At 41.5% G+C, this 23,946-nt stretch overlaps 1 protein-coding gene across 1 annotated transcript; it reads right to left on the reverse strand.

Moving 5' to 3' along the window:
* Positions 1-224: 224 nt before the first annotated feature.
* Positions 225-15,045, reverse strand: YIPF6 (Yip1 domain family member 6). Its single transcript, XM_036740625.1, has 5 exons — positions 14,972-15,045; positions 11,849-11,891; positions 8,605-8,730; positions 7,777-7,934; positions 225-3,802 (listed from the first exon to the last, which is right to left on the reverse strand). The coding sequence occupies exons 1-5, from the start codon at positions 15,006-15,008 to the stop codon at positions 3,684-3,686; spliced, it is 483 nt and encodes a 160-aa protein (XP_036596520.1). The 5' UTR covers positions 15,009-15,045; the 3' UTR covers positions 225-3,683.
* Positions 15,046-23,946: the final 8,901 nt, after the last annotated feature.

Below are 23,946 nucleotides of genomic sequence, written 5' to 3' on the forward strand. Positions count from 1 at the left end.
CTTAGAAATCATAATATGACAGAGTAGGAAACTGAGGCCCAGGGAGAAATGACTCACTCAAGGTTAAGTAGACAGGGCAGGTATTCAATTCCAAACTGCCCAACTCCCAATCTAGCGCTCTTTTGCAGTATACCCCATTAGCTGGTATTAAATTAAGCTAAAATCAATAGTCCCATACTGGCTATTTACATATTGAAATGCTCCAAATAATTAGAAATTTTCCCAGATTGACTTTTAAAAATGTTTTATTGATTTTTTTTACATCACTTTCATTTCCCAATATAACCCCCCCACCCCCAGAGAGCCACCCTTTATAACAAAAAAATATGTGTCAAAGAAAAGGCAGTTTAGCAAAACTAACACATCAACAGTCTGACATCGAGTACAGGTAACGCTCCACTTCCCTTGTCTCTGGTCTCTGTAAAGAAGAGAAGGCAGTACCTTGCCTACTCTCTTCTTCAGAGTCAAGCTTAGTTATTAATAGAAAGAATCGATTTCTAATTAAAATTCATGTCATCTACAAATGCAGCACTTACAATAGAAAGAGTACAGTCAGGGGACCTGGGTTTGAATCTTGGCCCTGCTATTTATACATGTGTTGACTTGGGCAAGTCATCTCCCCTCTCTAGGTCTGTTTCCTCCTCTGCAAAATGAGGTGGACCTAGTTAATTTCTGAGATCGCTTTCAGCTCCAAATCTCTGATCCTCTGAGCCTAAGAGCACTCTAAGAGTCCACTGCAAAGTTCTTTCAGAATCTAATAGTCCACTTTGGATTCAACATGGGAAGTGTTTAAAAAAAAAGCCCAGCTCTTGCAACACATGGCCGTTAAACTTTGCTTGCCTTTACAGAAATGTCTATTAGGCTTGAGGTTATTCAGGAAGAAGAAATGCCAGATCTTAGATGTCCATTTGGAGGAATAAATGATCAAAGGAATAGTCTCCTCATGCTGGGCAGTATGATTACCGAGTGTACTTTAAATAAACCCCACTATGCTTTTGGTGGACTTTGATGTGAGAAATACAGCCAAGTACTGGCCACCCTCCACAACGACAAAATGATGGAGCCCACCTTGCACAACAAGTTTCTCAAAGGAAGGACAACTCCTAGCCAAGCAATGCCTTTTGAAAGACCCAGCTGCACACTCAATCATGTTGGCATCAAACGACTGCTTTCCTAAGTCTGATCTTATCTCAAAAAGATGTGCCAAGCCATTCTTGGCCTCACAAGCAGTTAGACTGCTGCTGCACGTGCGCATTGCCATCCCATGCTCTACAGTGACAGTACCAAGCTTCTCTGCGTTTGGACCCGATCAGGAAAAGGACAAACAAGGGTTCTGGCTTCCAGAGGCTCTGGCCCATAGACTGGACCAGCTCTGAAGGCCTCAGCATTTCACATTTGTTAAAGAAAGATTTTAGACCCCAGACTGACCCACCTCCATTTTTTTAAACTTTCAAATCTAAAGAAAAAAGAAACAAATTTATTAGTGAACGAAATCAGAAAGTAAAAACCACCCTGTTCAAGAAGTCACCCATGTTACCTAACAGCAACCAATGAACACAGAACAAGATATGTTGAAACATAAGAAAAGTTATAAAAAACAGAAAGGCAAAACCAAAAAGTCATGGTTTTACTTTTTTCCAACCAAATATTCAGACTTTGAGTAAAATGCGTATCAGAATAGGCTTCCTTCCTTCCCTTTGAAAAAACGGTGACCCAGGAAACAGTCCTTCCTTCAAAATAAATTCACATAATTGTCAGGACTGATTATGAGGAACTCTAAAGGAAGAGCTATTCTTAGTGTGAACAAGTTAGGATCCACTTCATTGGTTCAAAATAACTTCTAGGTCAAGACTTAAGTGCTGAATTTGTCTTTACATGGAAAATTACATAAGCATTTAAGGGTGAACTGCAATAAATAAATAAAAATAGAGAAAGCAAAACTCTAACCTGGGCTGGAAAAGAGGAAAGCTCATTTTTAACAAGGTCTTTATTGCTACTGGTCAGTCTAGGGACCATTTTTCTTAGGCTAATGTAGGGAATGAAACTATTCTACTCAGTACAAATTTATATATGGTTCACCTTTAAATAGAAAGCTATTCTAAACAAGGTCTACGACACAGAAAACGCATGGGCTAAGTTATGGTCATCTACAGAATTTACTGTGCATGTGCAATGAATGCCCTCCTACAGAATGGATTTTCGCCAGCCACTGCTCTCCAGCGTGCAATGTCGCTGAAAGGAGGAGCCTAGGCCTCTCCTTTAAAGGAGCCCCCAAATGGTTCAGAGCCCGTCTTAGGCCAGCCTAGCCTTCAAGTGCTTCTGAAAGGCCTTGCCATCCTTGTAGGACAAATATCCAAGAGCACAAGCAAAGCTGGGCAAAGAGTATACAGCTAAAGAAGAGTTGAGCTGTCTTTACAAATAAATCCAGTCGACAGCTAAAGGAAACCATTTGCTGTCCCCTACCAGGAAGAGGTCCAATGAAATATGTGCTCCTGTTTCTGTGAAGAGACTACAGCTAATGACCCAGGAGATCCTAAAGTCTCTCTCTGAGTTCCCTTATCAAGCAGCCATCAAGACATGAGATGCCATTGTGGGTTTTAAAACCCCATCCTAGTTTTCATCTGTACCTTCTAAAGTTCCTGCCACCAGGAGAGACTCCATTTGGGAGGGAGGAATTCCTTACAGTTCAACTATATTCCAAACATCCCACTTTGCAGTTAAGAGAATGTGCTTATTAAACAGTGATACAAATGTGCACTAGTGACCTGCCTTAGTTTTCAAAAGTCTTCTAGTAGCCTAAGTTCAAGGGTTTTAAACACTGATTGCTTTAGGCCAAGGAAAATGCCACGTTGGCTCCAAATAACCCAGCATGCACATTCAGGGCTAAAGAGTAAGATAAGGAGCTGGAGTGCTACCAAGAGGTTGGCATGCTTTTGTTAGAACACATGGCATGACTGCAGTATGCATATGCACAGAGACAGTCCGAGGTTTACATGGTCCAAATAAGACAGGATTCTTCATATGTGCTTTTAAAAGAAAACGATTTCTAGCCAAATTCTTGAGAGTACAACTTGAATTTCAATTAGTGTTTTCCTTTTCCGCATGTTTGATGTATCTCCCCTTCTCCTCCACATATTCAAAAAGGGGAAAAAGAAAAAGGAAAGGAAGAAGACAAAAAGACAGATCCCCCTCCCTTGTCAAAAGAGAAATACACCCTATGGTGATAAGGCAGTATGTTTGAAAGAGAAAGCTGTATGGGAACTGGTCTGAACTTAACTTTGGTCTCCAACTCAATGTGTAATCAATCACCATGTCATTCCTGTAGCCATCTACACACACACACACACACACACACACACACAAACACACACACAGCGAACCAAACCATAATCTTTGAGCAGGCTAGTACTTTGACTGTACGTGTATTTTAAAGAATAACATTAAGAAAAATCAAAGTACGGACCCCTGCCAAGCAACTGCTTTTTCCCAACATGCTGGTATGCTGGTGTTGCTGCATGACCTTGGCTTTCTCTTGCCCCCCAACCCCTACCGCCACCTCCACCCCTTCACCACGTCCAGGCTCCCTCTGAGAGTTGAGAAAGGAGAGATGGGAGGCAAAGGCCCAAAGCGGAGCTGGAGTCTTCGGTTCTGCTCGGGCTCTTTGACTTCTCTTGCATCCTGGTTTAATGAGGTGTGAAGGTGAGAATCATCCAGCTGATAACGAAGTAGAAGAGGAAGATGGGGTAAACAGCAAGGGCTTTTCGATTTGGAGGCTGGCTATCAGCCAGGAACGCTGTGGATGCTAAAGGACAACAAAAACCAAATTGACAAAGGTTAGTCCTGGCTCTAGAGCTGGCAGGGCCCTTAGAGGTCATGGAGTCTAGCCCCCTCACGCTGTCACGTTACAGAGGAGAAAACTGAGGCCTGGGGAGGGGGCTAACTAGTGTCTGAGACAGGATTCAAACCCAGGCCTTCCTGATTCCAAGGCCAGAGTTCTGCCCACTGGATCACTTTGCTTCTCAAGTCACCAGAGTTAACACTGAATAAACCCTAGGAGCTAAAACTATGATGGATCTCAAAAACAGGTCAGTCAACCTCAGATGTTTAGAATCCTGGGGGAATGAAGAGATTTCTTAATAGTACTAAAATATTCTGGCCTTTAGCCATTTTCTTCCCAAAATTTAGGACAGTTCACTTCCCTGCCAACCTAAGGAATGAGTACAAAACAACATCTTTTCTTGCTTATCCAGGGTCATCACTGAAGGGCTATGTACTGTTCTTTGATAAATAGCAATGCCTTCAGGATCTACTGAATTATACTGGGCTATTTGTCTCATACTAAAATGGGCAAGATTATTGGGCTTTCCTCATTTGGGGTGCCCTGCTTAATGTAACACAGAATCACTGAATTCGAGTGTGACGGGTATATGACAAGGACAGTTGTAAGCTTTAGGAAGATCATTTTGGTAGCAATGTGGAGGATGGACTGCAAAGGGGACCATAGCTGTTCCCCATTCCCACCAATCCCCACCACTACTCGTTCCCTTAGTCCCATCCTGTTCAATTCAACCCCCCCCATCAACATCCCACCAGAGATCTACCCGGCCCTTCCACTGTACACTCTGCAACGCTCACTCCATAGGTAACCAACTTGCTTTCATCAGAAACCTTCTCCTTTCTCACTCCTCCCACTGACACAGGCTCCCTCCTGATGACAACCCATCTCAGGGGATCCTTCCCAGCAGTGGCTGCACTTTCACTCACACCCCACGACTATGACCACTCTCAGACTCTTGCTCTACCAGCATTCCTCAATAACGTCTACTCCTCTGAGTTGCATTCAATCCATGTTTGTCACTCAATTGAGATTCTGGTGGCTGCCATCTCCCCACCCCAGGACACAGTCATCCTTTTTCAATGCATTCAGTGTCTGGCTCACAGTCTTGCTCTCTTGCCCTAATACTGGGGAATTTCAACATAGATTACCGATATTCCCTCAAACAATCGAACTTACCAGCTCCTACTGGGAAGCTTCTCATTTTCCACAACCCATTCCTCCACCTCACCTCAGCTATACACAAGACGATCATACTGTTGATCTTATCATCACCTACAAGTGATCCTCATGCATGTTGATGAGCTTGGAAATTCCTTCCTCTGATCCCAACTTGTTGTCAATCCACTTCTCCTTCTGCCCCATTCAATCGCTCTACTCCTCAGTCCTTTCCCAGGCCATCACCTCTACACTGGCTCCACTCTCCTCCTTTGTCCACCTAGACTCCCTTTTCTCTTTATACTATTTTACTTGATTTCACCAACTCTCACGGATCAATTATCAGCTTCATGCTTATGATTCCTAGACCTACTTAGCTAGCCCTAAACCTCTCTCCTCAACCTCTAGTTTGCCATCTGTAATTGTCTACTGAACAGCTCAAACTGGATGTCTTATAGACAACTCAAACTCAACATGTCCAAAACTAAACCCATTAGCTTTTCCCTAAAATCTTTCCTTCTTTCTAACTTCCCCGTTACTGTCAAGGATACCACCATTCTCCAAGTCACTCAGGCTTACAACCTAGGTCTCCAGGATGAAACATTAACTTCTCTGTTCCCCATCTGGAGTTCTTCACAAACTGGCCCCAACCTACCTGGAAAGCGGGTTTTAGTGTAAGGTGGATTTTAGTGTGTGTAAAGTAGATTTTTTGTTATTTGTTAGAGTTCAGGATCTATGGCCATAACAATCTCTGTTTTCCAGGCTCATGGTTCAAAACATCTCCATGTCTACACCACATTTGCACAGACAGCACTCTGATAAATAATATAAACATTTGTGCTTAAATTGTAAACGTCCACTGCAACTGCGCAATGAGATACAGGGATAAGGTGATGTAAACTTGGTGAGGCTATTGTTGGCAATATGCCTTCTTAGTCTGATGCCCTATAAAGCAGGTGGGCACTGCTCAGTGAGGTGGGGAACCCTTAGGGTTGAATAAACAAATGGGAATGCTGTGTGCCTTGATCGGCCCCCATCAAGGCTTGGGAGGGCGGAATCTGTGTTTGCTTCAACTGGCCTAGGGGAGTGTACAAGTTGTACCTGTCTCAACTGACCCCATGGAGACATAGGGGCTGCTGCCCCACTTCTTGCCAGCCTCTGCGAGAAGGGTGATTAGGGAATGCTGGAAGAGTCTGTGCTCATTATCAGCAACCCTTGTGAGAAGACTAGACTAGAATAAAGTAAGACTATTAACCCCTTTGAAGCTGTCTTTCCTATTCAACCAGATCAAGAGCCATCCTGTGTGTTAGTGCTATCTGTCTTACACAACTTTCTGGCCTTATTAGCTGTTGTCTCCTCCCCACATTTTAATCTAGCCAGACTGGCTTTGGTGCGCTTCCTCACACGTGACCACCCATCTCCCAAGCCTACCATGGTCTCCTTCCTCACCTCTCTGCCTCAAAGCACTCCTTTGTCTTTTTGAGATCCAACTCAAGTCCCATGTTCTACATGAAGGTTTGCCTGCTCTCTCCTCCAACTGCAGGTCCTCTCTGGGCAACCATCTGGTATCTATTTTCTCTATGTAATCTTCTTGTTTCATTTTAGTCTCTATATCCTGAGTACCCAGCACAGTGCCTGGCACATAGGAGGCACTCATTGAATGACTGAATGAGGGTCAAAGGAGATTCACATGCAATTTTAGTGCATGGATCTTGTCCCCTCTATTCTGGCTGCTTAGAAGGCCTTTCAAAAATCCTGACTGTGATCTACATAAGCGAGGTCTCACCAAACTTCAAAAGATCAGGCTCGTTAGCTTCCAGGGGGGCTTTGGGTTTTCAGTAAATTCTGAGCATGTGAAAGCAACAGCACTGGCATGGTGTGGTCAAAAGCATGTTGGATATAACACGTGAGAACCTGAGTTTGAATCCCAGATCTCCTATTTACTGCCTGAGACAAGTTCCAAGCTCCCTGGGCCTGTTTCCTCTTCTGGAAACTGAGGGGACTCTGATCTCTAAGGTCTGTTCCGGCTCTAAATCAGTGACACTAAGAATAGGCAGCATCCATTGGTAGTGCAGTCTGCCTCATCTTGAAGGGAACCTTCCTTGGGTTAGAGCTAATTAAGCCTTTTTAGGATCCTAACTCGGTTTAGCACGAGAGAGCCTTGCTTGTCCATTATTTTTAAAAAGATGAGCTTTTCACCCTGAAAGGCTATGTCCCTACTCCTTAGTAGGTGGGATATGCTCTGACTAGTACGTACCGATGGCAGAAAGCTCCTGTCTATAGGAAAGCACTGGTCACGAGCTTAAGATCAAAACGGGCAATGATTCTATAGCATTTTCATGTTTATAGAGCCCTTTTCTCATGACAAAGCTATGAGGCCGCCAGTGCAAGAGTCCTATTTGAAAGCTCATAGAATCCTAGATCTAGAGGCCATCTACTCTGATTTCCTCATTTTACAAAGGAGAAAACCAAAGTCCAGAGAGGAAATGTGATTTGCCCAAGGTCACAAACAGAATTGCAGACCTAAAGATAGTATGGACCCTTAAAAACCATTTAGTCTAAGCTCTTCATTTTAAAGATGAAGAAACTGAGGCCCAGAGAGGCTAAATGACTAGCCCCTGGTCATAGAGATACCAAGGTTTTGGCCCAAGTCTTGGGTCCAAATCCCATGTTACCTGAGACCCCAACATCTGTCTTCATGAAGTGTAGAGCTCCCACACATATTTTTAGCTCTAACCCACATTCTGTCTTGTTGGGGAATCAGAGAATTGATGTTTTCTTACCTAAGGTGGACCAGGCAAACATCGCAATCACCACAATAAGCCGGATAAGGAAGTTGACAGGCCCCATGCTAGCCAGAAGTACCAGTCGGCACACCAGCATAGCCACCGTTAAGGGCAAGACACAGTAACCCAAGACACAGAGACTCTGAAAGAACGATCTGAGGAAAAGACAAAGCCAGAAAATTAAAGAATAACTAATTATTCATCAGGACAGTCAAAGCCCATCACTGCAGAGACTCAGCTACAACCTGGAAGACCCATACCAAGCACACAAGGTAATAAGAGCTTGCTAGAACATGGCAGACCTACTCCAGATGGTTGGGTCTGCCCCAAGCTCTAGTGTAAAAAAAGGTATTGCAATTCATGAAAACATTTCTGTTCTCTGCTCACTTCCTCTTCAAGTTTTTTCTCCTAATTAAATGACCTCTTTAACTACCAACTGTAGCTACCTCCCAACCTTGGAGAATGGGAACCCTTCTTCCCCCAGTGACCTTCAAAGGTGATGAATATATACACACATACATACATACATACATATATATATATATATACACACACACACACACACACACACACATACATACATATGTATGTATGTGGGGGGAAAGGAGGGAGGGGGGGAGAGGGAGGGAGAGTGATAGAGATGGGGGGAGACAGAAAGAGAGAGAGACAGAGAGAGAGAGAGAGAGAGAGAGATATCTCTTTGGCAGGGAGGGTCTCCCTTTCAAAGACTAGCCAGCAATGTCAGTCTGATTTGCCAGAACTCTAGATATGCCACATAGAAAGGAGAGAAAAGAGGTTAGCTTTAAGCATTTCCCCAATACTCACATGGTCCCCCCAAGAAGTTTTGAATTCAGTGTTATGACAACTGCACCAAACCAGATGATGACAAAAACTTCAGCAAACTGGGGTCCTCCATCTTCTTTACTATCCGCAGAGCCTCCCTGAAGCATCCTAGGGCAGAAAAGCAAAGGACCAAGCCAGGGTTAATTGGACAGTTTTTATCAATCAACACATATTTCTTAAACACTTTTTACGTGCCTGGCCCTGTGTTAGATGCTACAGACACAAAAGCCCAAGAGACAACCCCTACTTTTCTCAAGAAACTTACGTTCTAACAGCAGAGATAACAAGGTTATATAAAAATACAGAGAATAAACATAAAGAGAAGAAAACCAAGGTTGTTGGGGAATGAGGGCACTAGCAGTTGGGGCAAATGAGAAAGGCATGATCTAAGCCTTGCAGGATGAGAGGGATCCAAGGTGGGGGGAGGAGGGAGTAGCTTCTCCCTGGCCTGGAGATGGCCAGTGCCAGCTAACTTGAAATTGTTGGGTAATGGGGTGGCTCCAAGAGCCAGCAGGTCAGAGTCCTCTGGCCACACTCTGCTCATGAACCTCCATTTCAGGGGATGCAGTGTGATAAGCGGAGAGATGAGAGAGGCCTGACTCCTCATCTAGTTCGTTCGCTTACTCACTGGATGGCCTCAGGCAAATCAGTTTCCCTCTCTGGGCTTCAGGTTCTTCATAAGTAAAAGAATAAGGCTGGACTAGCTATGCCTAGGTGCATCCCAATTCAAATACTCTGTGTTACAGCCACAAGGCAGTGATGTGACCCAAGGCTTGAGCTCCTAGACCCCTGTTGCTAGGTGACTTATTGGGAACTCCTGGGTTATGGTCTCAGTTCTAGCTACCTCTAAATGGAAAGATCTGTATTCACTGATGTTTAGCAAAAATAAAGAGAACTTCATTTAAAGGCATAATCTTTCATTTGTTTACTTAGAGGTCACTTAAATGAGCTACTAATCTGCTCAAAATTTTTTTTAAAAATTAAAAATATTAGAGCTGTGATCTCATCAGCAGGGTTGCATTGTGGGTAGGAAGCTGACCTCAGAGTCGGGAAAAACTAGGCTCAAGTCTTGCCTCTGAAACATCCTGGAAGTGTGACCACAGGAAGTCACTTAAACCTCTCAGGGCCCTAGGTACCTCTGGAAGATGGGAAGTTTCAGAATGAGCCCACCTTCATTGGAAAGGGAGTCCCTCATTAACATTTATGGACCCCATTCTTAGATTGAGCATTGCTGCCCTAGATAAGACTAGGTTGTGCAGAAGGTGCTGCACTGCACTAGTTGGCAAAGGGAGCTTCCTTCTTCACCCACAAATTGTCTGCCCCAAGGAAATCAATCACAAGGCCTGTCCCGGTCCCTCTGCCTAGATCTGGCCCAACACTAACCTGGGGACATTTGGGAGCCTTAATTCGGTTAGCCAACGCATTAGGGACACCTAAAAGCCATTTCCGCCTTCATCCCAGTCCCTGATAGAAGTGTTGATTTGGATTCTGCTAATTAACACCTGTAGGCCTGGGCCTGTAAGCAGTGCCAAATCTCGCCAACTCCAATATTACTTTGCCTACATGTCTCTATCTCATCCGCAAGCTTTGTCAAAAGGCTCCTTGAAAACCAGGCATTTGGACTTTTCCCAATTAATCAGGCTGAGAAGCTATTCCAGCACTCTGGCACACTCCCAGTGTGCCAGCCCGAGTAACAAAAATGGCAAATGACATTAGGCCACACGATTTGTTCTTGATGAACCTATGCTTGTTTGTGTAAGTGATCATTTCCACTCCTAAGCACTCCCAAACTACCTCTTTAATAACAGGTTCTCAAATTTTGCCAGGAACTAAAGTCAAGCTCACTAGGTTACAGATAGGAAGACCCCCTTACTTTATTTTTACATCACGGGTTGTTAACCTGGGCTCTGTGGACGGATTTCTAGGCTGGGGGTGTACGTGCAGGACCTTGAACAGGAAAGCAATGCCGCCTTCATTTTCACTACCCTCTCTCTGAAATTGAACATTTTCTTCAATTATGTCAAAACATTATTCAGATGAAGGACCCATAGGCTTCACCGGACTGGCAAAAAGGAGTCTGTGACACAAAAAGGTTAAGAGCTCCTGCTTTATAGAAATTAACTTACTTGATAATATCAATTGACATTTATAGTACTTTAACTGTTAAAGCACTTATTATCTCTTTAAACTGTCATAACCTGCCTCAGTTTCCTCATGTGCAAAATCAGGATGATAATAATAGCATATCTTTTGGAATTTCTTACAATGACCTGCCCAGGGGTCATAACCTTATCATGACCACGTGGCAAATGAAGAAACTAAGGATAAGTGACTTATCCAATGTCACAGAGTAAGCAGCAGAGTCAGAAGCCCTGGGTTCAGGTCCAGCGTTTGATAGGACTTTATCCTCTATGTCATTAGATGTACTGTGTATGTCAAAGGGCTGGCAGAATCTGATTAGATTATGAGACAAAGGCCTTCTTACCTTTTTCCCTCTCTAGCCTTCCCTTCCATATAAACACATACACAAAATGTCAGGGGTTCCCAACCTTTGTCAGTCCCCATACTCCTTGGGTTTTAGCATAGCTTACCCTAGCCCCTGATCAATAAGAAAGGCAATAAATTCTAGGGTTTTTCACATACATGTACAGAAGAAAAAAAAACTGTGAATAATTTCAATAGGATAACAGTAATTTACCAAATGTCCCCTGCACTCCCTTGACAAGCTTCTCATATAGATTGAGGGTGGAAAAAGTTGGAGACTTGCCGTAGGCCACAAACCACCGAACGATCATCAAATGTATCGGGCTGGGTTCCATTTTATCTGCTACAAACACTGTGTGCTCCCTCTCTTGAATTTTCTCTCTCTCAGTTGGCAAGATTTTCATTTATACTTATGCTGATCTATAGAAAGATGTTTAGTTTTCTCAGGACAATGAGAGAGAGGACAATTGGAAGGCAGGTATGGCTAACACGGGGTATGAAGAATGACTGGTATGGTTGGAGGAATGATAACCCTAGAAACTTCTATGGATGGGTTTGCAATGCTTGCTAAAGACTATCCAGATTTAGGGACCTAAAGAAGACATCACCCAGTGGGCGCTGGTGTTATGCAAACGTGATGAAAATGCTCCAAGTGAAATCAGTCAGTCAAATACTTCCTCAATTCTGAAACCCCACGATGGCTTGGAAAGACTTACTTCAAAAGGAAGAAATGAGTACTTACAGTGCCAGTGAAACACAAAGGACCAAAGGACCCCAGAGATCCCCTACAAGGCAAAACAAGAAGCATTAGACTGGATTTAGCAAAAAAAGGAAGTATGTTCTGATATTGGTACGTTCTGGCCCACCAGCCATGTCAAGCACTCTCACTCCTGAGATTTGGCCATCAAGGAAGCCCTGCCAGACTGAACCCAAGCTGTCCTACTGTGGTCCCTTGAAACTGTCCTACTGTGCTCCCTTGCTCACTCTTTCTAACTCTGTTCCACTGAATCTACTTCTTCCTCTTCCACCTGGCACTTTGCCTTTCTGGGACTCATCCCCACGTTGAGTGATTCTCTTCCCACCTAATGAACCACACAGTCCAGTGGTAAGCACCAAAATCACTTCAGGAGCCAGCAAGCTGGCCTAGAGTTGTCTCTGCCACCTATAAACGCATGGCCTTCTGCCGAAGCTTATTTCCAAGCCTTAGTTCCCTCATCCAGAAAACAGGGATACCATCTGCCCTGCCTAACTCATAGGCCTGTTTTGAGGATCAAATGAGATACATGTAAAACCTTGTTGGAAATTTCAAAATCCATTAATACAAATAAAATACCATCTTCACCCTCATTAATAATCTTGTATGTCCATAAGGCACTGCTTCAAGTCCACATCCCAACTAACCTGAAAAAGGTAGAGACCTACACCCAAGCTCAAGGCTCAGGCTGGGTTGGGTTTGGTTTAGGCCTCTCACTTAATCCTGGTGTGAAAGCTCCCTCCACTGGCACACACTGGTAACTTGCCTGCAATTTACAGTCTGAACGAGATGCCGGAGTCACAAGATGATCTTCACTCAGGGCCACAGACTGTCAGAGGTAGCACTTGAAACCAAGGCTGGCTGGCCCTCTAGCTACCAGCCACATGGCCTCTTACCCTCAATCTCACATACCAAAGGGAAGAGAAGTGTTTGTTAAGAATACATATTTCTTTCTGTAGGCAAAATGTCTGAAGCAGCCAGGGGATGCCACAGTGCAGGGCCTCCAGTCAGGGGAGCCCAGAATCCAAATCCAGCCTCAGACAACGGCTCTATGACTCTGGGCAAGTCACTTAACCTTTGCCTCAGTTTTCCCAACTTTAAAATCCGGGTAATAATAGCACCTACCTCCCAGGGTTGTAGTGAGGATCAAATGAGATAGTATTTGTATAAAGGGCTTAGTATAGTGTGAGGCATAGTAGGTGCTAAATAAATGCCCATTCCTTTCCCTGGTCTCCACCCCGCCCCCTTTGTAAAAAGCAAGTGGAAGCCATTCAATTACATAAAAAAGCTAGGTTCAGGACTTTTAAAAAATGAATTAAAGAACAATGATCAGAACTAAATGATATTTTAAAAGTCTCTTTGTTAATTGGCCTTAATTGTTAACTTAATGTTTTTTTAAAAGCTCTACTCAAGCTTTTGTCAGTCCTAGGAGGGAGATCCAAAAGAAAAGCAGCCCAGCAGCAGAGAGAAGCCAGTCTGGGGGCCCAAGGTTATACCCAGAAGGGCTTCTCCACCACCACCAGCCCCTGCCTCCCACAACCTACGTGCTTCCTTGGAGGGTCAGGCCATGGTACTTTTCCCTAACTGGGTTGTGGCTAATGTCCAGCAGGGCTCAATAAGCTGAACCTGTGCTGAACTTAAGTTCTGCCTGCTTTTTCTAAATTAACTGTTCTGACCAGGGGACATGAAGACATCAAAAGCAGATTTCAACAACAAAAAACAACCCCACCAACAGCGAGCACACAGTGACGGCCTTGAGGAAGAAAAATGAAGACAAGCAGAATTATTTTGCCAGGCTACTAAAACACTGTTTTAATAACTGCCCTCCCCAAAGAATGAAGCAGTCACAGGCTGCAGAAGCAAACTTCCTAGGAGAGAAATGCCCAAAGAAGGGCAATCTATTCACTTGCTAATAATTCACTTTGGGAAAGTGCTTTGTAATGGTAAAAGACATTGGTGGCGGGAGGGGGGGGGCAGATTTTTCAAATAACAATAATGATTTCTGACTGATGTAAACTGATGTAAACTGCTTGGGAAGGTAAAGGGCCAAAGACAGGAAGGCCTGGGTTCAAGTCCCAGGGCTGAGCTATGTGACCCTGGGCAAAATTCACTTACACCCTCAAGTTGGGAGGAACTCTCTAAGAGGAGAAGTTCCAGCTGATCCACACTGGTACAGGGTATATCACTTGGTATTTCCCTATAACAGGGGTGGGGAACCTGCGGCTTCCAGGCCACACGTGACCCTCTAGGTCCTCGAGTGAGGCCCTTTGAGTTCAAACTTCACACAACAAATTCTTGTCCTCTGGGTCCCCAAGTGTGGCCCTCTGATTGAACTGTGAAGTTTGCATTCCGTCAAAGGGTGCACTTGAGGACCTAGAGGGCCACATGTGGCCTCCAGGCAGCAGGCTCCTTACCCCTGCCCTATACTAATGAAATCAAGGTCCACGGCCTACCCCTACCAGCTCTAGGTAAGGCAACACAGGATTTTAAGGTAAAAGGTAATTAGAAATTATCCCAACCAAACTTTTGATGTGTTAGAGAGGAAGCCTGAGGCCCAATAAAAGGAAGTGATTTGTCCAAGGTCACACAACTACCTAACTACAAATCCAGTGACCTTTCCAGTATGTCAAGATGCTTCTTATTAAATCTCATTTATATTCAATTTTTAGGTCCTTGTGGGCACACACCCTGCCTTACTTATCTTTGCACCTTCTACACATAGTAGGTGTTTGATGGGGGGGATGGGGTGGGGGGATTTGACTGTTCATCCCACTGTCTCCATGAGCTCCTATAAAGCCCAAGGTACCATCTGTCTCTTTCCACATGTCCTTATCCCAGGTCAGCCGCTTCTCTGAAGTCAGCAGTTAGGTAGGTCTACCGGTGCAAAATGCCTTAGTGGCTCAGTGCCTCACCAGAAAGGATGTGAATGTGCAGGAGAAACTCTACACCTTGAGCACTTCACTCTTGGCAGATCACCATTTCTTCCTAGAGATCTCTTATAACTTCTTTGGAAATCATGCAATGTTGGATGTTCCTGCAACACCTTTCCCTTACTAAAAATCTAACAGAACTACAACAGAAAGAATGTAATCTTGAAAACCTGATACTCACAATCTCTCAAGAGGGCATTGCTTTTTTTGGGGTACATGACATGAACAAATTTTTTCCCAACAGCCTTCAGGTCTCGAATCTGAAAGACACAAACCACTGTCTTAGTGCACTGAGTCAGGTTCCTACTACAGCGTCATCACTCTCCTGCCTAGTATGGACCCAGGTGAATACAGTGGTAGAACTAGAATGCCTCAGAGATTAGTGATTTTACCAATGGGGAAACTGAGGCTCAGAGAAGTTACTTTAAAGCTAAAAATGACCATTTTGTCCAGGGGTGTTTTACATTTTTTCATTAGTGAGACACGTGATCAGAAATCCTTATGGGTAGGGGCCAAATGAATTACAATTCATGCCCTATGGTATGATGGCTGGCGGCAGTCAGTTATACAACAGCAGCCTACTGGTTCGTCTGTGCCCTACCTCCCCAAAAAAATTCCAGTTGAGGGGGACTGTGAGACCACTGTGACCACACTGTCAGTTGTAGTCACTGTTGGTTACAAGGGAGGGCTCAGTTATTGGGGTGGGATGAGTGAGAGTATATCCAGAAATGACACAGAAGGCATCAAGACAATATATTTGTTTAGAAACCCTCAGGCTGAGCACCACCCCAGGCAGCTGACTGCAGACTGTATGCCTGGCACCTGTTCACACATTTTAGAGCTGAAGAAATGGAGGTTCAAAGAAATATTAAGACTTGCCCGGGGTCCAATAGCAAATGGGGAAGAATAGCATGCTAGCTGCATGGAGTCCTCTGGCCTCAGTGGTTAGACCAACAGTGGGGAACCTGTGGCCTTGAGGACACGTGGCCTTCTAGGTCTTCGAGTGTAGCCTTCTGAGTCCAGGTTTTACAAAACAAATCCTTTTATTAAGGGGAATTGTTCTGCTAGATTTGGATTCTGTCAAAGGGCCACACCTGAGGACCTAGAGGGATAAACATGGTCTCCAGGGCACAGGCTCCCCACCCCTGGTCTTTTAGATGCCCACTAGGTTTGTGTTCAGGTTGGAAAAGCTCTGGAGAAATGAGGATAAAACCTGATTTTGTTAATAGACATACACATATACATACACAAAAACACACAAACACACACAAAGTTAGAAACCACATTGGAAAAGCTCTAGAAAAGAGAATTCTGACTCTGCAAAAAACACAAACACACACACCCACAAACTATTACAAACCATGTCAGAAAAGCTCAGGAGAATGAGAATAAAATCTGATTTTGTTGATATACAGATATGTACACAAACACAGAAACACACTGTTAGAAACCACATGGGAAAAGCTCTGGAGAAAGAGAATAAATTCTGATTTTGTAACACACACACTCACACACACAAACTGCTAGAAACCATGTTGGAAAAGCTCTAGAGAATGAGAATAAAACCTGATTGTCTTAATACATGCATACACAAACACATATGCACACTGTTAGAAACCACATTGGAAATGCAATTGGAGAATGACAGTAAATTCTGATTTTGTACAACACAAACACAAACACACACACACTCAGAGAAAACACTGGAAAAGCTATGGAGAATGAGAATAAATTCTGATTGCGTTAACACATACATACACAAACACACACACACACACACAGAGTTAGAAACCACATCAGAAAAGCTCTGGAGAATGAGAATAAATTCTGATTTGGTTAATATACACATACATACACAAACATACAAAAACAACTACACACACAGTTAGAAACCACAGTGGAAAAAGCTCTGGAGAATGAGAATGCATTCTGATTTTGTAACACACACAGAGGCACACACAAAACTCTTAGAAACCATGTTGAAAAAGGTCTGGAGAATGAGAATAAAACCTGATTTTGTTAATACACACACACACACACACACACACACAAAATGTCAGAAAGCACATTGGCAAACTTTGGAGAATGAGAATAAATTCTGATTTTGTAACACACAAACGCACACACTGTTGCAATTGGAACAGCTCCGAAACATGAGAATAAATTATGATTTTGTAACACACAAACACACACACTGTTAGAAACCACATGGAAAAACTCTGGAGAATGAGAATAAATTCTTATTTTGTTAATACACAGACAGATACACGAACATACGCAAACGAACATTCACACAATTAGAAACCACACTGAAGAAGCTCTGGAGAATGAGAATGAATTCTTATTTTGTAACACAGACATGGGTGTACACACACACACACACACACACTGTTAGAAACCACATTGGAAAAGTGCTAGAGAATGAGAATAAAACCTGATTTTGTTAATACACACACACACAAAGAGACACACACACAAACTGTTAGAACATTGGAAAAGCTCTGGAGAATGAGAATAAATTCTGATTTTGTAACACACACATTGTTAGAAACCACATTGGAAAAGAATAAAATCTGATTTTGTTAATACACACAAACACAAATAAACATGCACACACTTAGAAACCACACTGGAAATGCACTGGAGAATGAGAATTAATTCTTATTTTGTAAAACACAAACACACACACACACAAACATATACACCCCAACACTGATAGAAAACACATTGGAAAAGCACGGGAGAATGAGAATAAATTCTGATTTTGTAACACACACAATCACACACACACAGTGTTGGAAATCACATTGGAAAGGCTATGGAAAATGAGAATAAATTCTGATTTGTTAACACACACACATATACAAACACACACAGAGTTAGAAACAACATTGAAAAGCTCTGGAAAATGAGAATAAAACCTGATTTTGTTAATACACACACACACACACACACACACTGTTAGAAACCACATCAGAAAAGGTCTGGAGAATGAGAATAAACTCTGATTTTGTAACACACACACACACACACACACACACACAATGTTAGAAGCCACATTGGAAAAGCTTTGGATAATGAGAATAAATTCTGATTTTGTTAATACACACACACACACACACACGCACGCACGCACACACACACAAAGTCAGAAACCACATTGGAAAAGTTCTGGAGAATGAGAATAAATTCTGATTTTGTAACACAAACAATCACACACACAGTGTTGGAAATCACATTGGAAAAGCTCTGGAAAATGAGAATAAACTCAGATTTTGTTCACACGCAGACACACACACACTTAGAAACCACATTGGAAAAGCTCTGGACAATGAGAATAAAATCTGATTTGTTAATACAAAGATACATACACAAACACACACACAAAAACACTGTTACAAACAACACTGGAAAAGCTCTGGAGAATGAGAATAAATTCTGATTTTGTAACACACACAGTGTTGGAAATCACATTGGAAAAGCTTTGGATAATGAGAATGAATTCTGATTTTGTTAATACACACAGATACACAAACATACACAGTTGGAAACCACATTGCACAAGCTCTGGAAAATCAGAATAAAACCTGATTTGTTAATGCACAGAGACATACATACATACATACCACACACACATACACACACAGGTTTAGAAACCATGTTGGAAAAGCTCTGGAGAACGAGAAAAAAACCTCATTTTGTTAATAGACACACAAACAGACACACACACACAAACTGTTAGAAACCACATTGGAAAAGTTCAGGAGAATGAGAATAAACTCTAATTTTGTAAAACACACACACACACACACACACTGTTACAAACCACACTGGAAAAGCTCTGGAGAATGAGAATAAATTCTGATTTTGTTAATACACACAAAGATACACCAACATACACAAACACAGTTAGAGACCACATTAAAAAAGATCTGGAGAATGAGAACGAATTCTGATTTTGTAACACTCACATACACTTACACACTCACACACACAATGTTAGAAATCACATTGGAAAAGCTCTGGAGAATGAGAATGATTTCTGATTTTGTAACACACATGCAGACACACACAGAGACTATTAGAAACCACAATGGAAAAGCTCTGGAAAATGAGAATAAATTCTGATTTTGTAACACACAACACACACACACACACACACTGTTGGAAACCGCATTGGAAAATCTCTGGAGAACGAGAATAAACTCAGATTTTGTTCACACACACACACACACACACACACACACACACACACACAGTTAGAAACCACATTGGAAAAGCTCTGCAGAATGAGAATAAAACCTGATTTATTAATACAAAGATACATACAAAAAGACACACACACATATACACACACTGTTACATACACAGAGGAAAAGCTTTGGAGAATCAAAATAAATTCTGATTTTGTTATACACACATACATACACAAACACACAAACACACACACAAACAAACAGAAACCACATTGGAAAGGCTCTAGAGAATGAGAATGCATTCTGATTTTGTAACACACACACGCAAACTTTTAGAAACTACGTTGGAAAAGCTTGGAGAATGGGAATAAATTGTGATTTTGTAACACACACACACGCGCGAGCACGTGCGCACATGCGCAGAAGCCACAATGGAAAAGATCTAGAGAATGAGAATGCATTCTGATTTTGTGACACACACACACACACGCACAAACTTTTAGAAAATGTGTTGGAAAAGCTCTGGTGAATGAGAATAAATTCTGATTTTGTAACACACAAATACACAGACACTTTTAGAAACCACATCAGAAAAGGTCTGGAGAATGAGAATAAACTCTGATTTTGTAACACACACACACACACAATGTTAGAAATCACATTGGAAAAGCTTTGGATAATGAGAATAAATTCTGATTTTGTTAATACACACACACACACACACGCACGCACGCACACACAAAGTTAGAAACCACATTGGAAAAGTTCTGGAGAATGAGAATAAATTCTGATTTTGTAACACAAACAATCACACACACAGTGTTGGAAATCACATTGGAAAAGCTCTGGAAAATGAGAATAAACTCAGATTTTGTTCACACGCAGACACACACACACTTAGAAACCACATTGGAAAAGCTCTGGACAATGAGAATAAAATCTGATTTGTTAATACAAAGATACATACACAAACACACACACAAAAACACTGTTACAAACAACACTGGAAAAGCTCTGGAGAATGAGAATAAATTCTGATTTTGTAACACACACAGTGTTGGAAATCACATTGGAAAAGCTTTGGATAATGAGAATGAATTCTGATTTTGTTAATACACACAGATACACAAACATACACAAACATACACAGTTGGAAACCACATTGCACAAGCTCTGGAAAATCAGAATAAAACCTGATTTGTTAATGCACAGAGACATACATACATACATACCACACACACATACACACATAGGTTTAGAAACCATGTTGGAAAAGCTCTGGAGAACGAGAAAAAAACCTCATTTTGTTAATAGACACACAAACAGACACACACACACAAACTGTTAGAAACCACATTGGAAAAGTTCAGGAGAATGAGAATAAACTCTAATTTTGTAAAACACACACACACACACACACACACACTGTTACAAACCACACTGGAAAAGCTCTGGAGAATGAGAATAAATTCTGATTTTGTTAATACACACAAAGATACACCAACATACACAAACACAGTTAGAGACCACATTAAAAAAGATCTGGAGAATGACAACGAATTTTGATTTTGTAACACTCACATACACTTACACACTCACACACACAATGTTAGAAATCACATTGGAAAAGCTCTGGAGAATGAGAATGATTTCTGATTTTGTAACACACATGCAGACACACACAGAGACTATTAGAAACCACAATGGAAAAGCTCTGGAAAATGAGAATAAATTCTGATTTTGTAACACACAACACACACACACACACACACACACACACACACACTGTTAGAAACCGCATTGGAAAATCTCTGGAGAACGAGAATAAACTCACATTTTGTTCACACACACACACACACACACACACACACACACACACACAGAAACCACATTGGAAAAGCTCTGCAGAATGAGAATAAAACCTGATTTATTAATACAAAGATACATACAAAAAGACACACACACATATACACACACTGTTACATACACAGAGGAAAAGCTTTGGAGAATCAAAATAAATTCTGATTTTGTTATACACACATACATACACAAACACACAAACACACACACAAACAAACAGAAACCACATTGGAAAGGCTCTAGAGAATGAGAATGCATTCTGATTTTGTAACACACACATGCAAACTTTTAGAAACTACGTTGGAAAAGCTTGGAGAATGGGAATAAATTGTGATTTTGTAACACACACACACACGCGCGCGCGCACGTGCGCACATGAGCAGAAGCCACAATGGAAAAGCTCTAGAGAATGAGAATGCATTATGATTTTGTGACACACACACACACACACACAAACTTTTAGAAAATGTGTTGGAAAAGCTCTGGTGAATGAGAATAAATTCTGATTTTGTAACACACAAATACACAGACACTTTTAGAAACCACATCAGAAAAGGTCTGGAGAATGAGAATAAACTCTGATTTTGTAACACACACACACACACAATGTTAGAAACCACATTGGAAAAGCTTTGGATAATGAGAATAAATTCTGATTTTGTTAATACACACACACACACACACACACACACACGCACGCACACACAAAGTTAGAAACCACATTGGAAAAGTTCTGGAGAATGAGAATAAATTCTGATTTTGTAACACAAACAATCACACACACAGTGTTGGAAATCACATTGGAAAAGCTCTGGAAAATGAGAATAAACTCAGATTTTGTTCACACGCAGACACACACACACTTAGAAACCACATTGGAAAAGCTCTGGACAATGAGAATAAAATCTGACTTGTTAATACAAAGATACATACACAAACACACACACAAAAACACTGTTACAAACAACACTGGAAAAGCTCTGGAGAATGAGAATAAATTCTGATTTTGTAACACACACAGAGTTGGAAATCACATTTACAAAGCTCTGGAAAATCAGAATAAATTCTGATTTTGTAACACACACACGCAGACACAAACACACAGTAGGAAAGCACGTTGGAAAAGCTCTGGAGAATGAGAATGCATTCTGATTTTGTAACATACACACACACACAAACATACAAACTTTTAGAAACTATGTTAGAAAAGCTCTGGAGAATGAGAATAAAACCTGATTTTGTTAATACACACAAACACATGGACAAACACTGTTAGAAACCACATTGAAAAAGATCTGGAGAATGAGAATGAATTCTGATTTTGTAACACACACACATACACATACACACACACACACACACACACACACACACACTGTTAGAAGCCACACTGGAAAAGCTCTGGGGAAAGAGAATAAATTCTGATTTTGTAACATACCACACACACACACACACACAAACACACTCACACTGTTAAAAACTGCATTGGAAAAGCTGTGGAAAATGAGAATAAAACCTGATTTTGTTAATATATACACACACAAACTGTTAGAAAGCAAACTGGTAAAGCTCTAGTGAAAGAGAATGATAAATTCTGATTTTGTAAGACACACACACACACACACCCTATTACAAAACACATTGGAATAGCTCTGCAGAATGAGAATAAATTCAGATTTTGTAACACACGTGCACAAAATCACACACACACGATGTTAAAAACCACATTGTACAAGCTCTGGTGAATGAGAATAAATTCTGATTTTGTAACACACAAATACACAGACACTTTTAGAAACCACATCAGAAAAGGTCTGGAGAATGAGAATAAATTCTGATTTTGTTAATACACACACACACACACACACACACACACACACACACACACACACACACACACGCTGATAGAAACCACATTGGAAAAGGTCTGGATAATTGAGAATAAATTCTGATTTTGTAAAACACAAACACAGACACAAACACATACACACAAACTCTGTTAGAAAACATATTGGAAAAAACTGTGGAAAATGAGAATAAATTCTGATTTTGTAACACACACACAAACACACATGCATACACTGTTAGGAACCACACTGGAAAGCTCTGCAGAATGAGAAAAAGTTCTGCTTTTGTTAACTCACACACACACACACACACACACACACACACACACACTGTCAGAAACAACATTGGAAAAGCTCTGGAAAATGTGAATAAACCCTGATTTTCTTAATATACACATGCAAACACATAAACACACACTGTTAGAAATCACACTGGAAAAGCTCTGGAGAATGAGAATAAAACCTGATTTGTTAATACACAGATATATACATAAACATACACAAAGAAACGCACAAACACACACTGTTACAAACCATACTGGAAAAGCTCTGGAGAATGAGAATTCTGATTTTATAAAACAAACACACACACACACACACACACAAAGTCAGAAACCACACTGGAAAAGCTCTAGAGAATGAAAATAAAACCTGATTGTCTTAATAGATGCATACACAAACACATATGCACACTGTTAGAAACCACATTGGAAATGCAATGGAGAATGACAATAAATTCTGATTTTGTACAACACAAACACAAACACACACACACTCAGAGAAAACACTGGAAAAGCTATGGAGAATGAGAATAAATACTGATTTCGTTAACACACACATACACACACACACACACACACACACACACACACACACCCAGTTAGAAACCACATTGGAAAAGCTCTGCAGAATGAGAATAAAACCTGATTTATTAATACAAAGATACATACAAAAAGACACACACACATATACACACACTGTTACACACACAGAGGAAAAGCTTTGGAGAATCAAAATAAATTCTGATTTTGTTATACACACATAAATACACAAACACACAAACACACACACACACAAACAGAAACCACATTGGAAAGGCTCTAGAGAATGAGAATGCATTCTGATTTTGTAACACACACATGCAAACTTTTAGAAACTACATTGGAAAAGCTTGGAGAATGGGAATAAATTATGATTTTGTAACACACACACACACGCGCGAGCGCGCGCGTTCGCACATGTGCAGAAGCCAC

Source organism: Trichosurus vulpecula, unplaced genomic scaffold (genome assembly GCF_011100635.1).
Source record: "Trichosurus vulpecula isolate mTriVul1 unplaced genomic scaffold, mTriVul1.pri scaffold_101_arrow_ctg1, whole genome shotgun sequence".
NCBI lineage: Eukaryota > Metazoa > Chordata > Mammalia > Diprotodontia > Phalangeridae > Trichosurus > Trichosurus vulpecula.

Bases quoted from the DNA above. Each gene is read 5' to 3' on its own strand.
- YIPF6 (XM_036740625.1), bottom strand. From the start codon at position 15,008: ATGTACCCCAAAAAAAGCAATGCCCTCTTGAGAGATT. The intron at 7,935-8,604 runs GTGAGTATTGGG...TCTTTTCCTCAG, and splicing joins AAACTTCTTGGGGGGACCAT to ATCGTTCTTTCAGAGTCTCT. The intron at 3,803-7,776 runs GTAAGAAAACAT...GTTGTCCTTTAG, and splicing joins GTTTGCCTGGTCCACCTTAG to CATCCACAGCGTTCCTGGCT.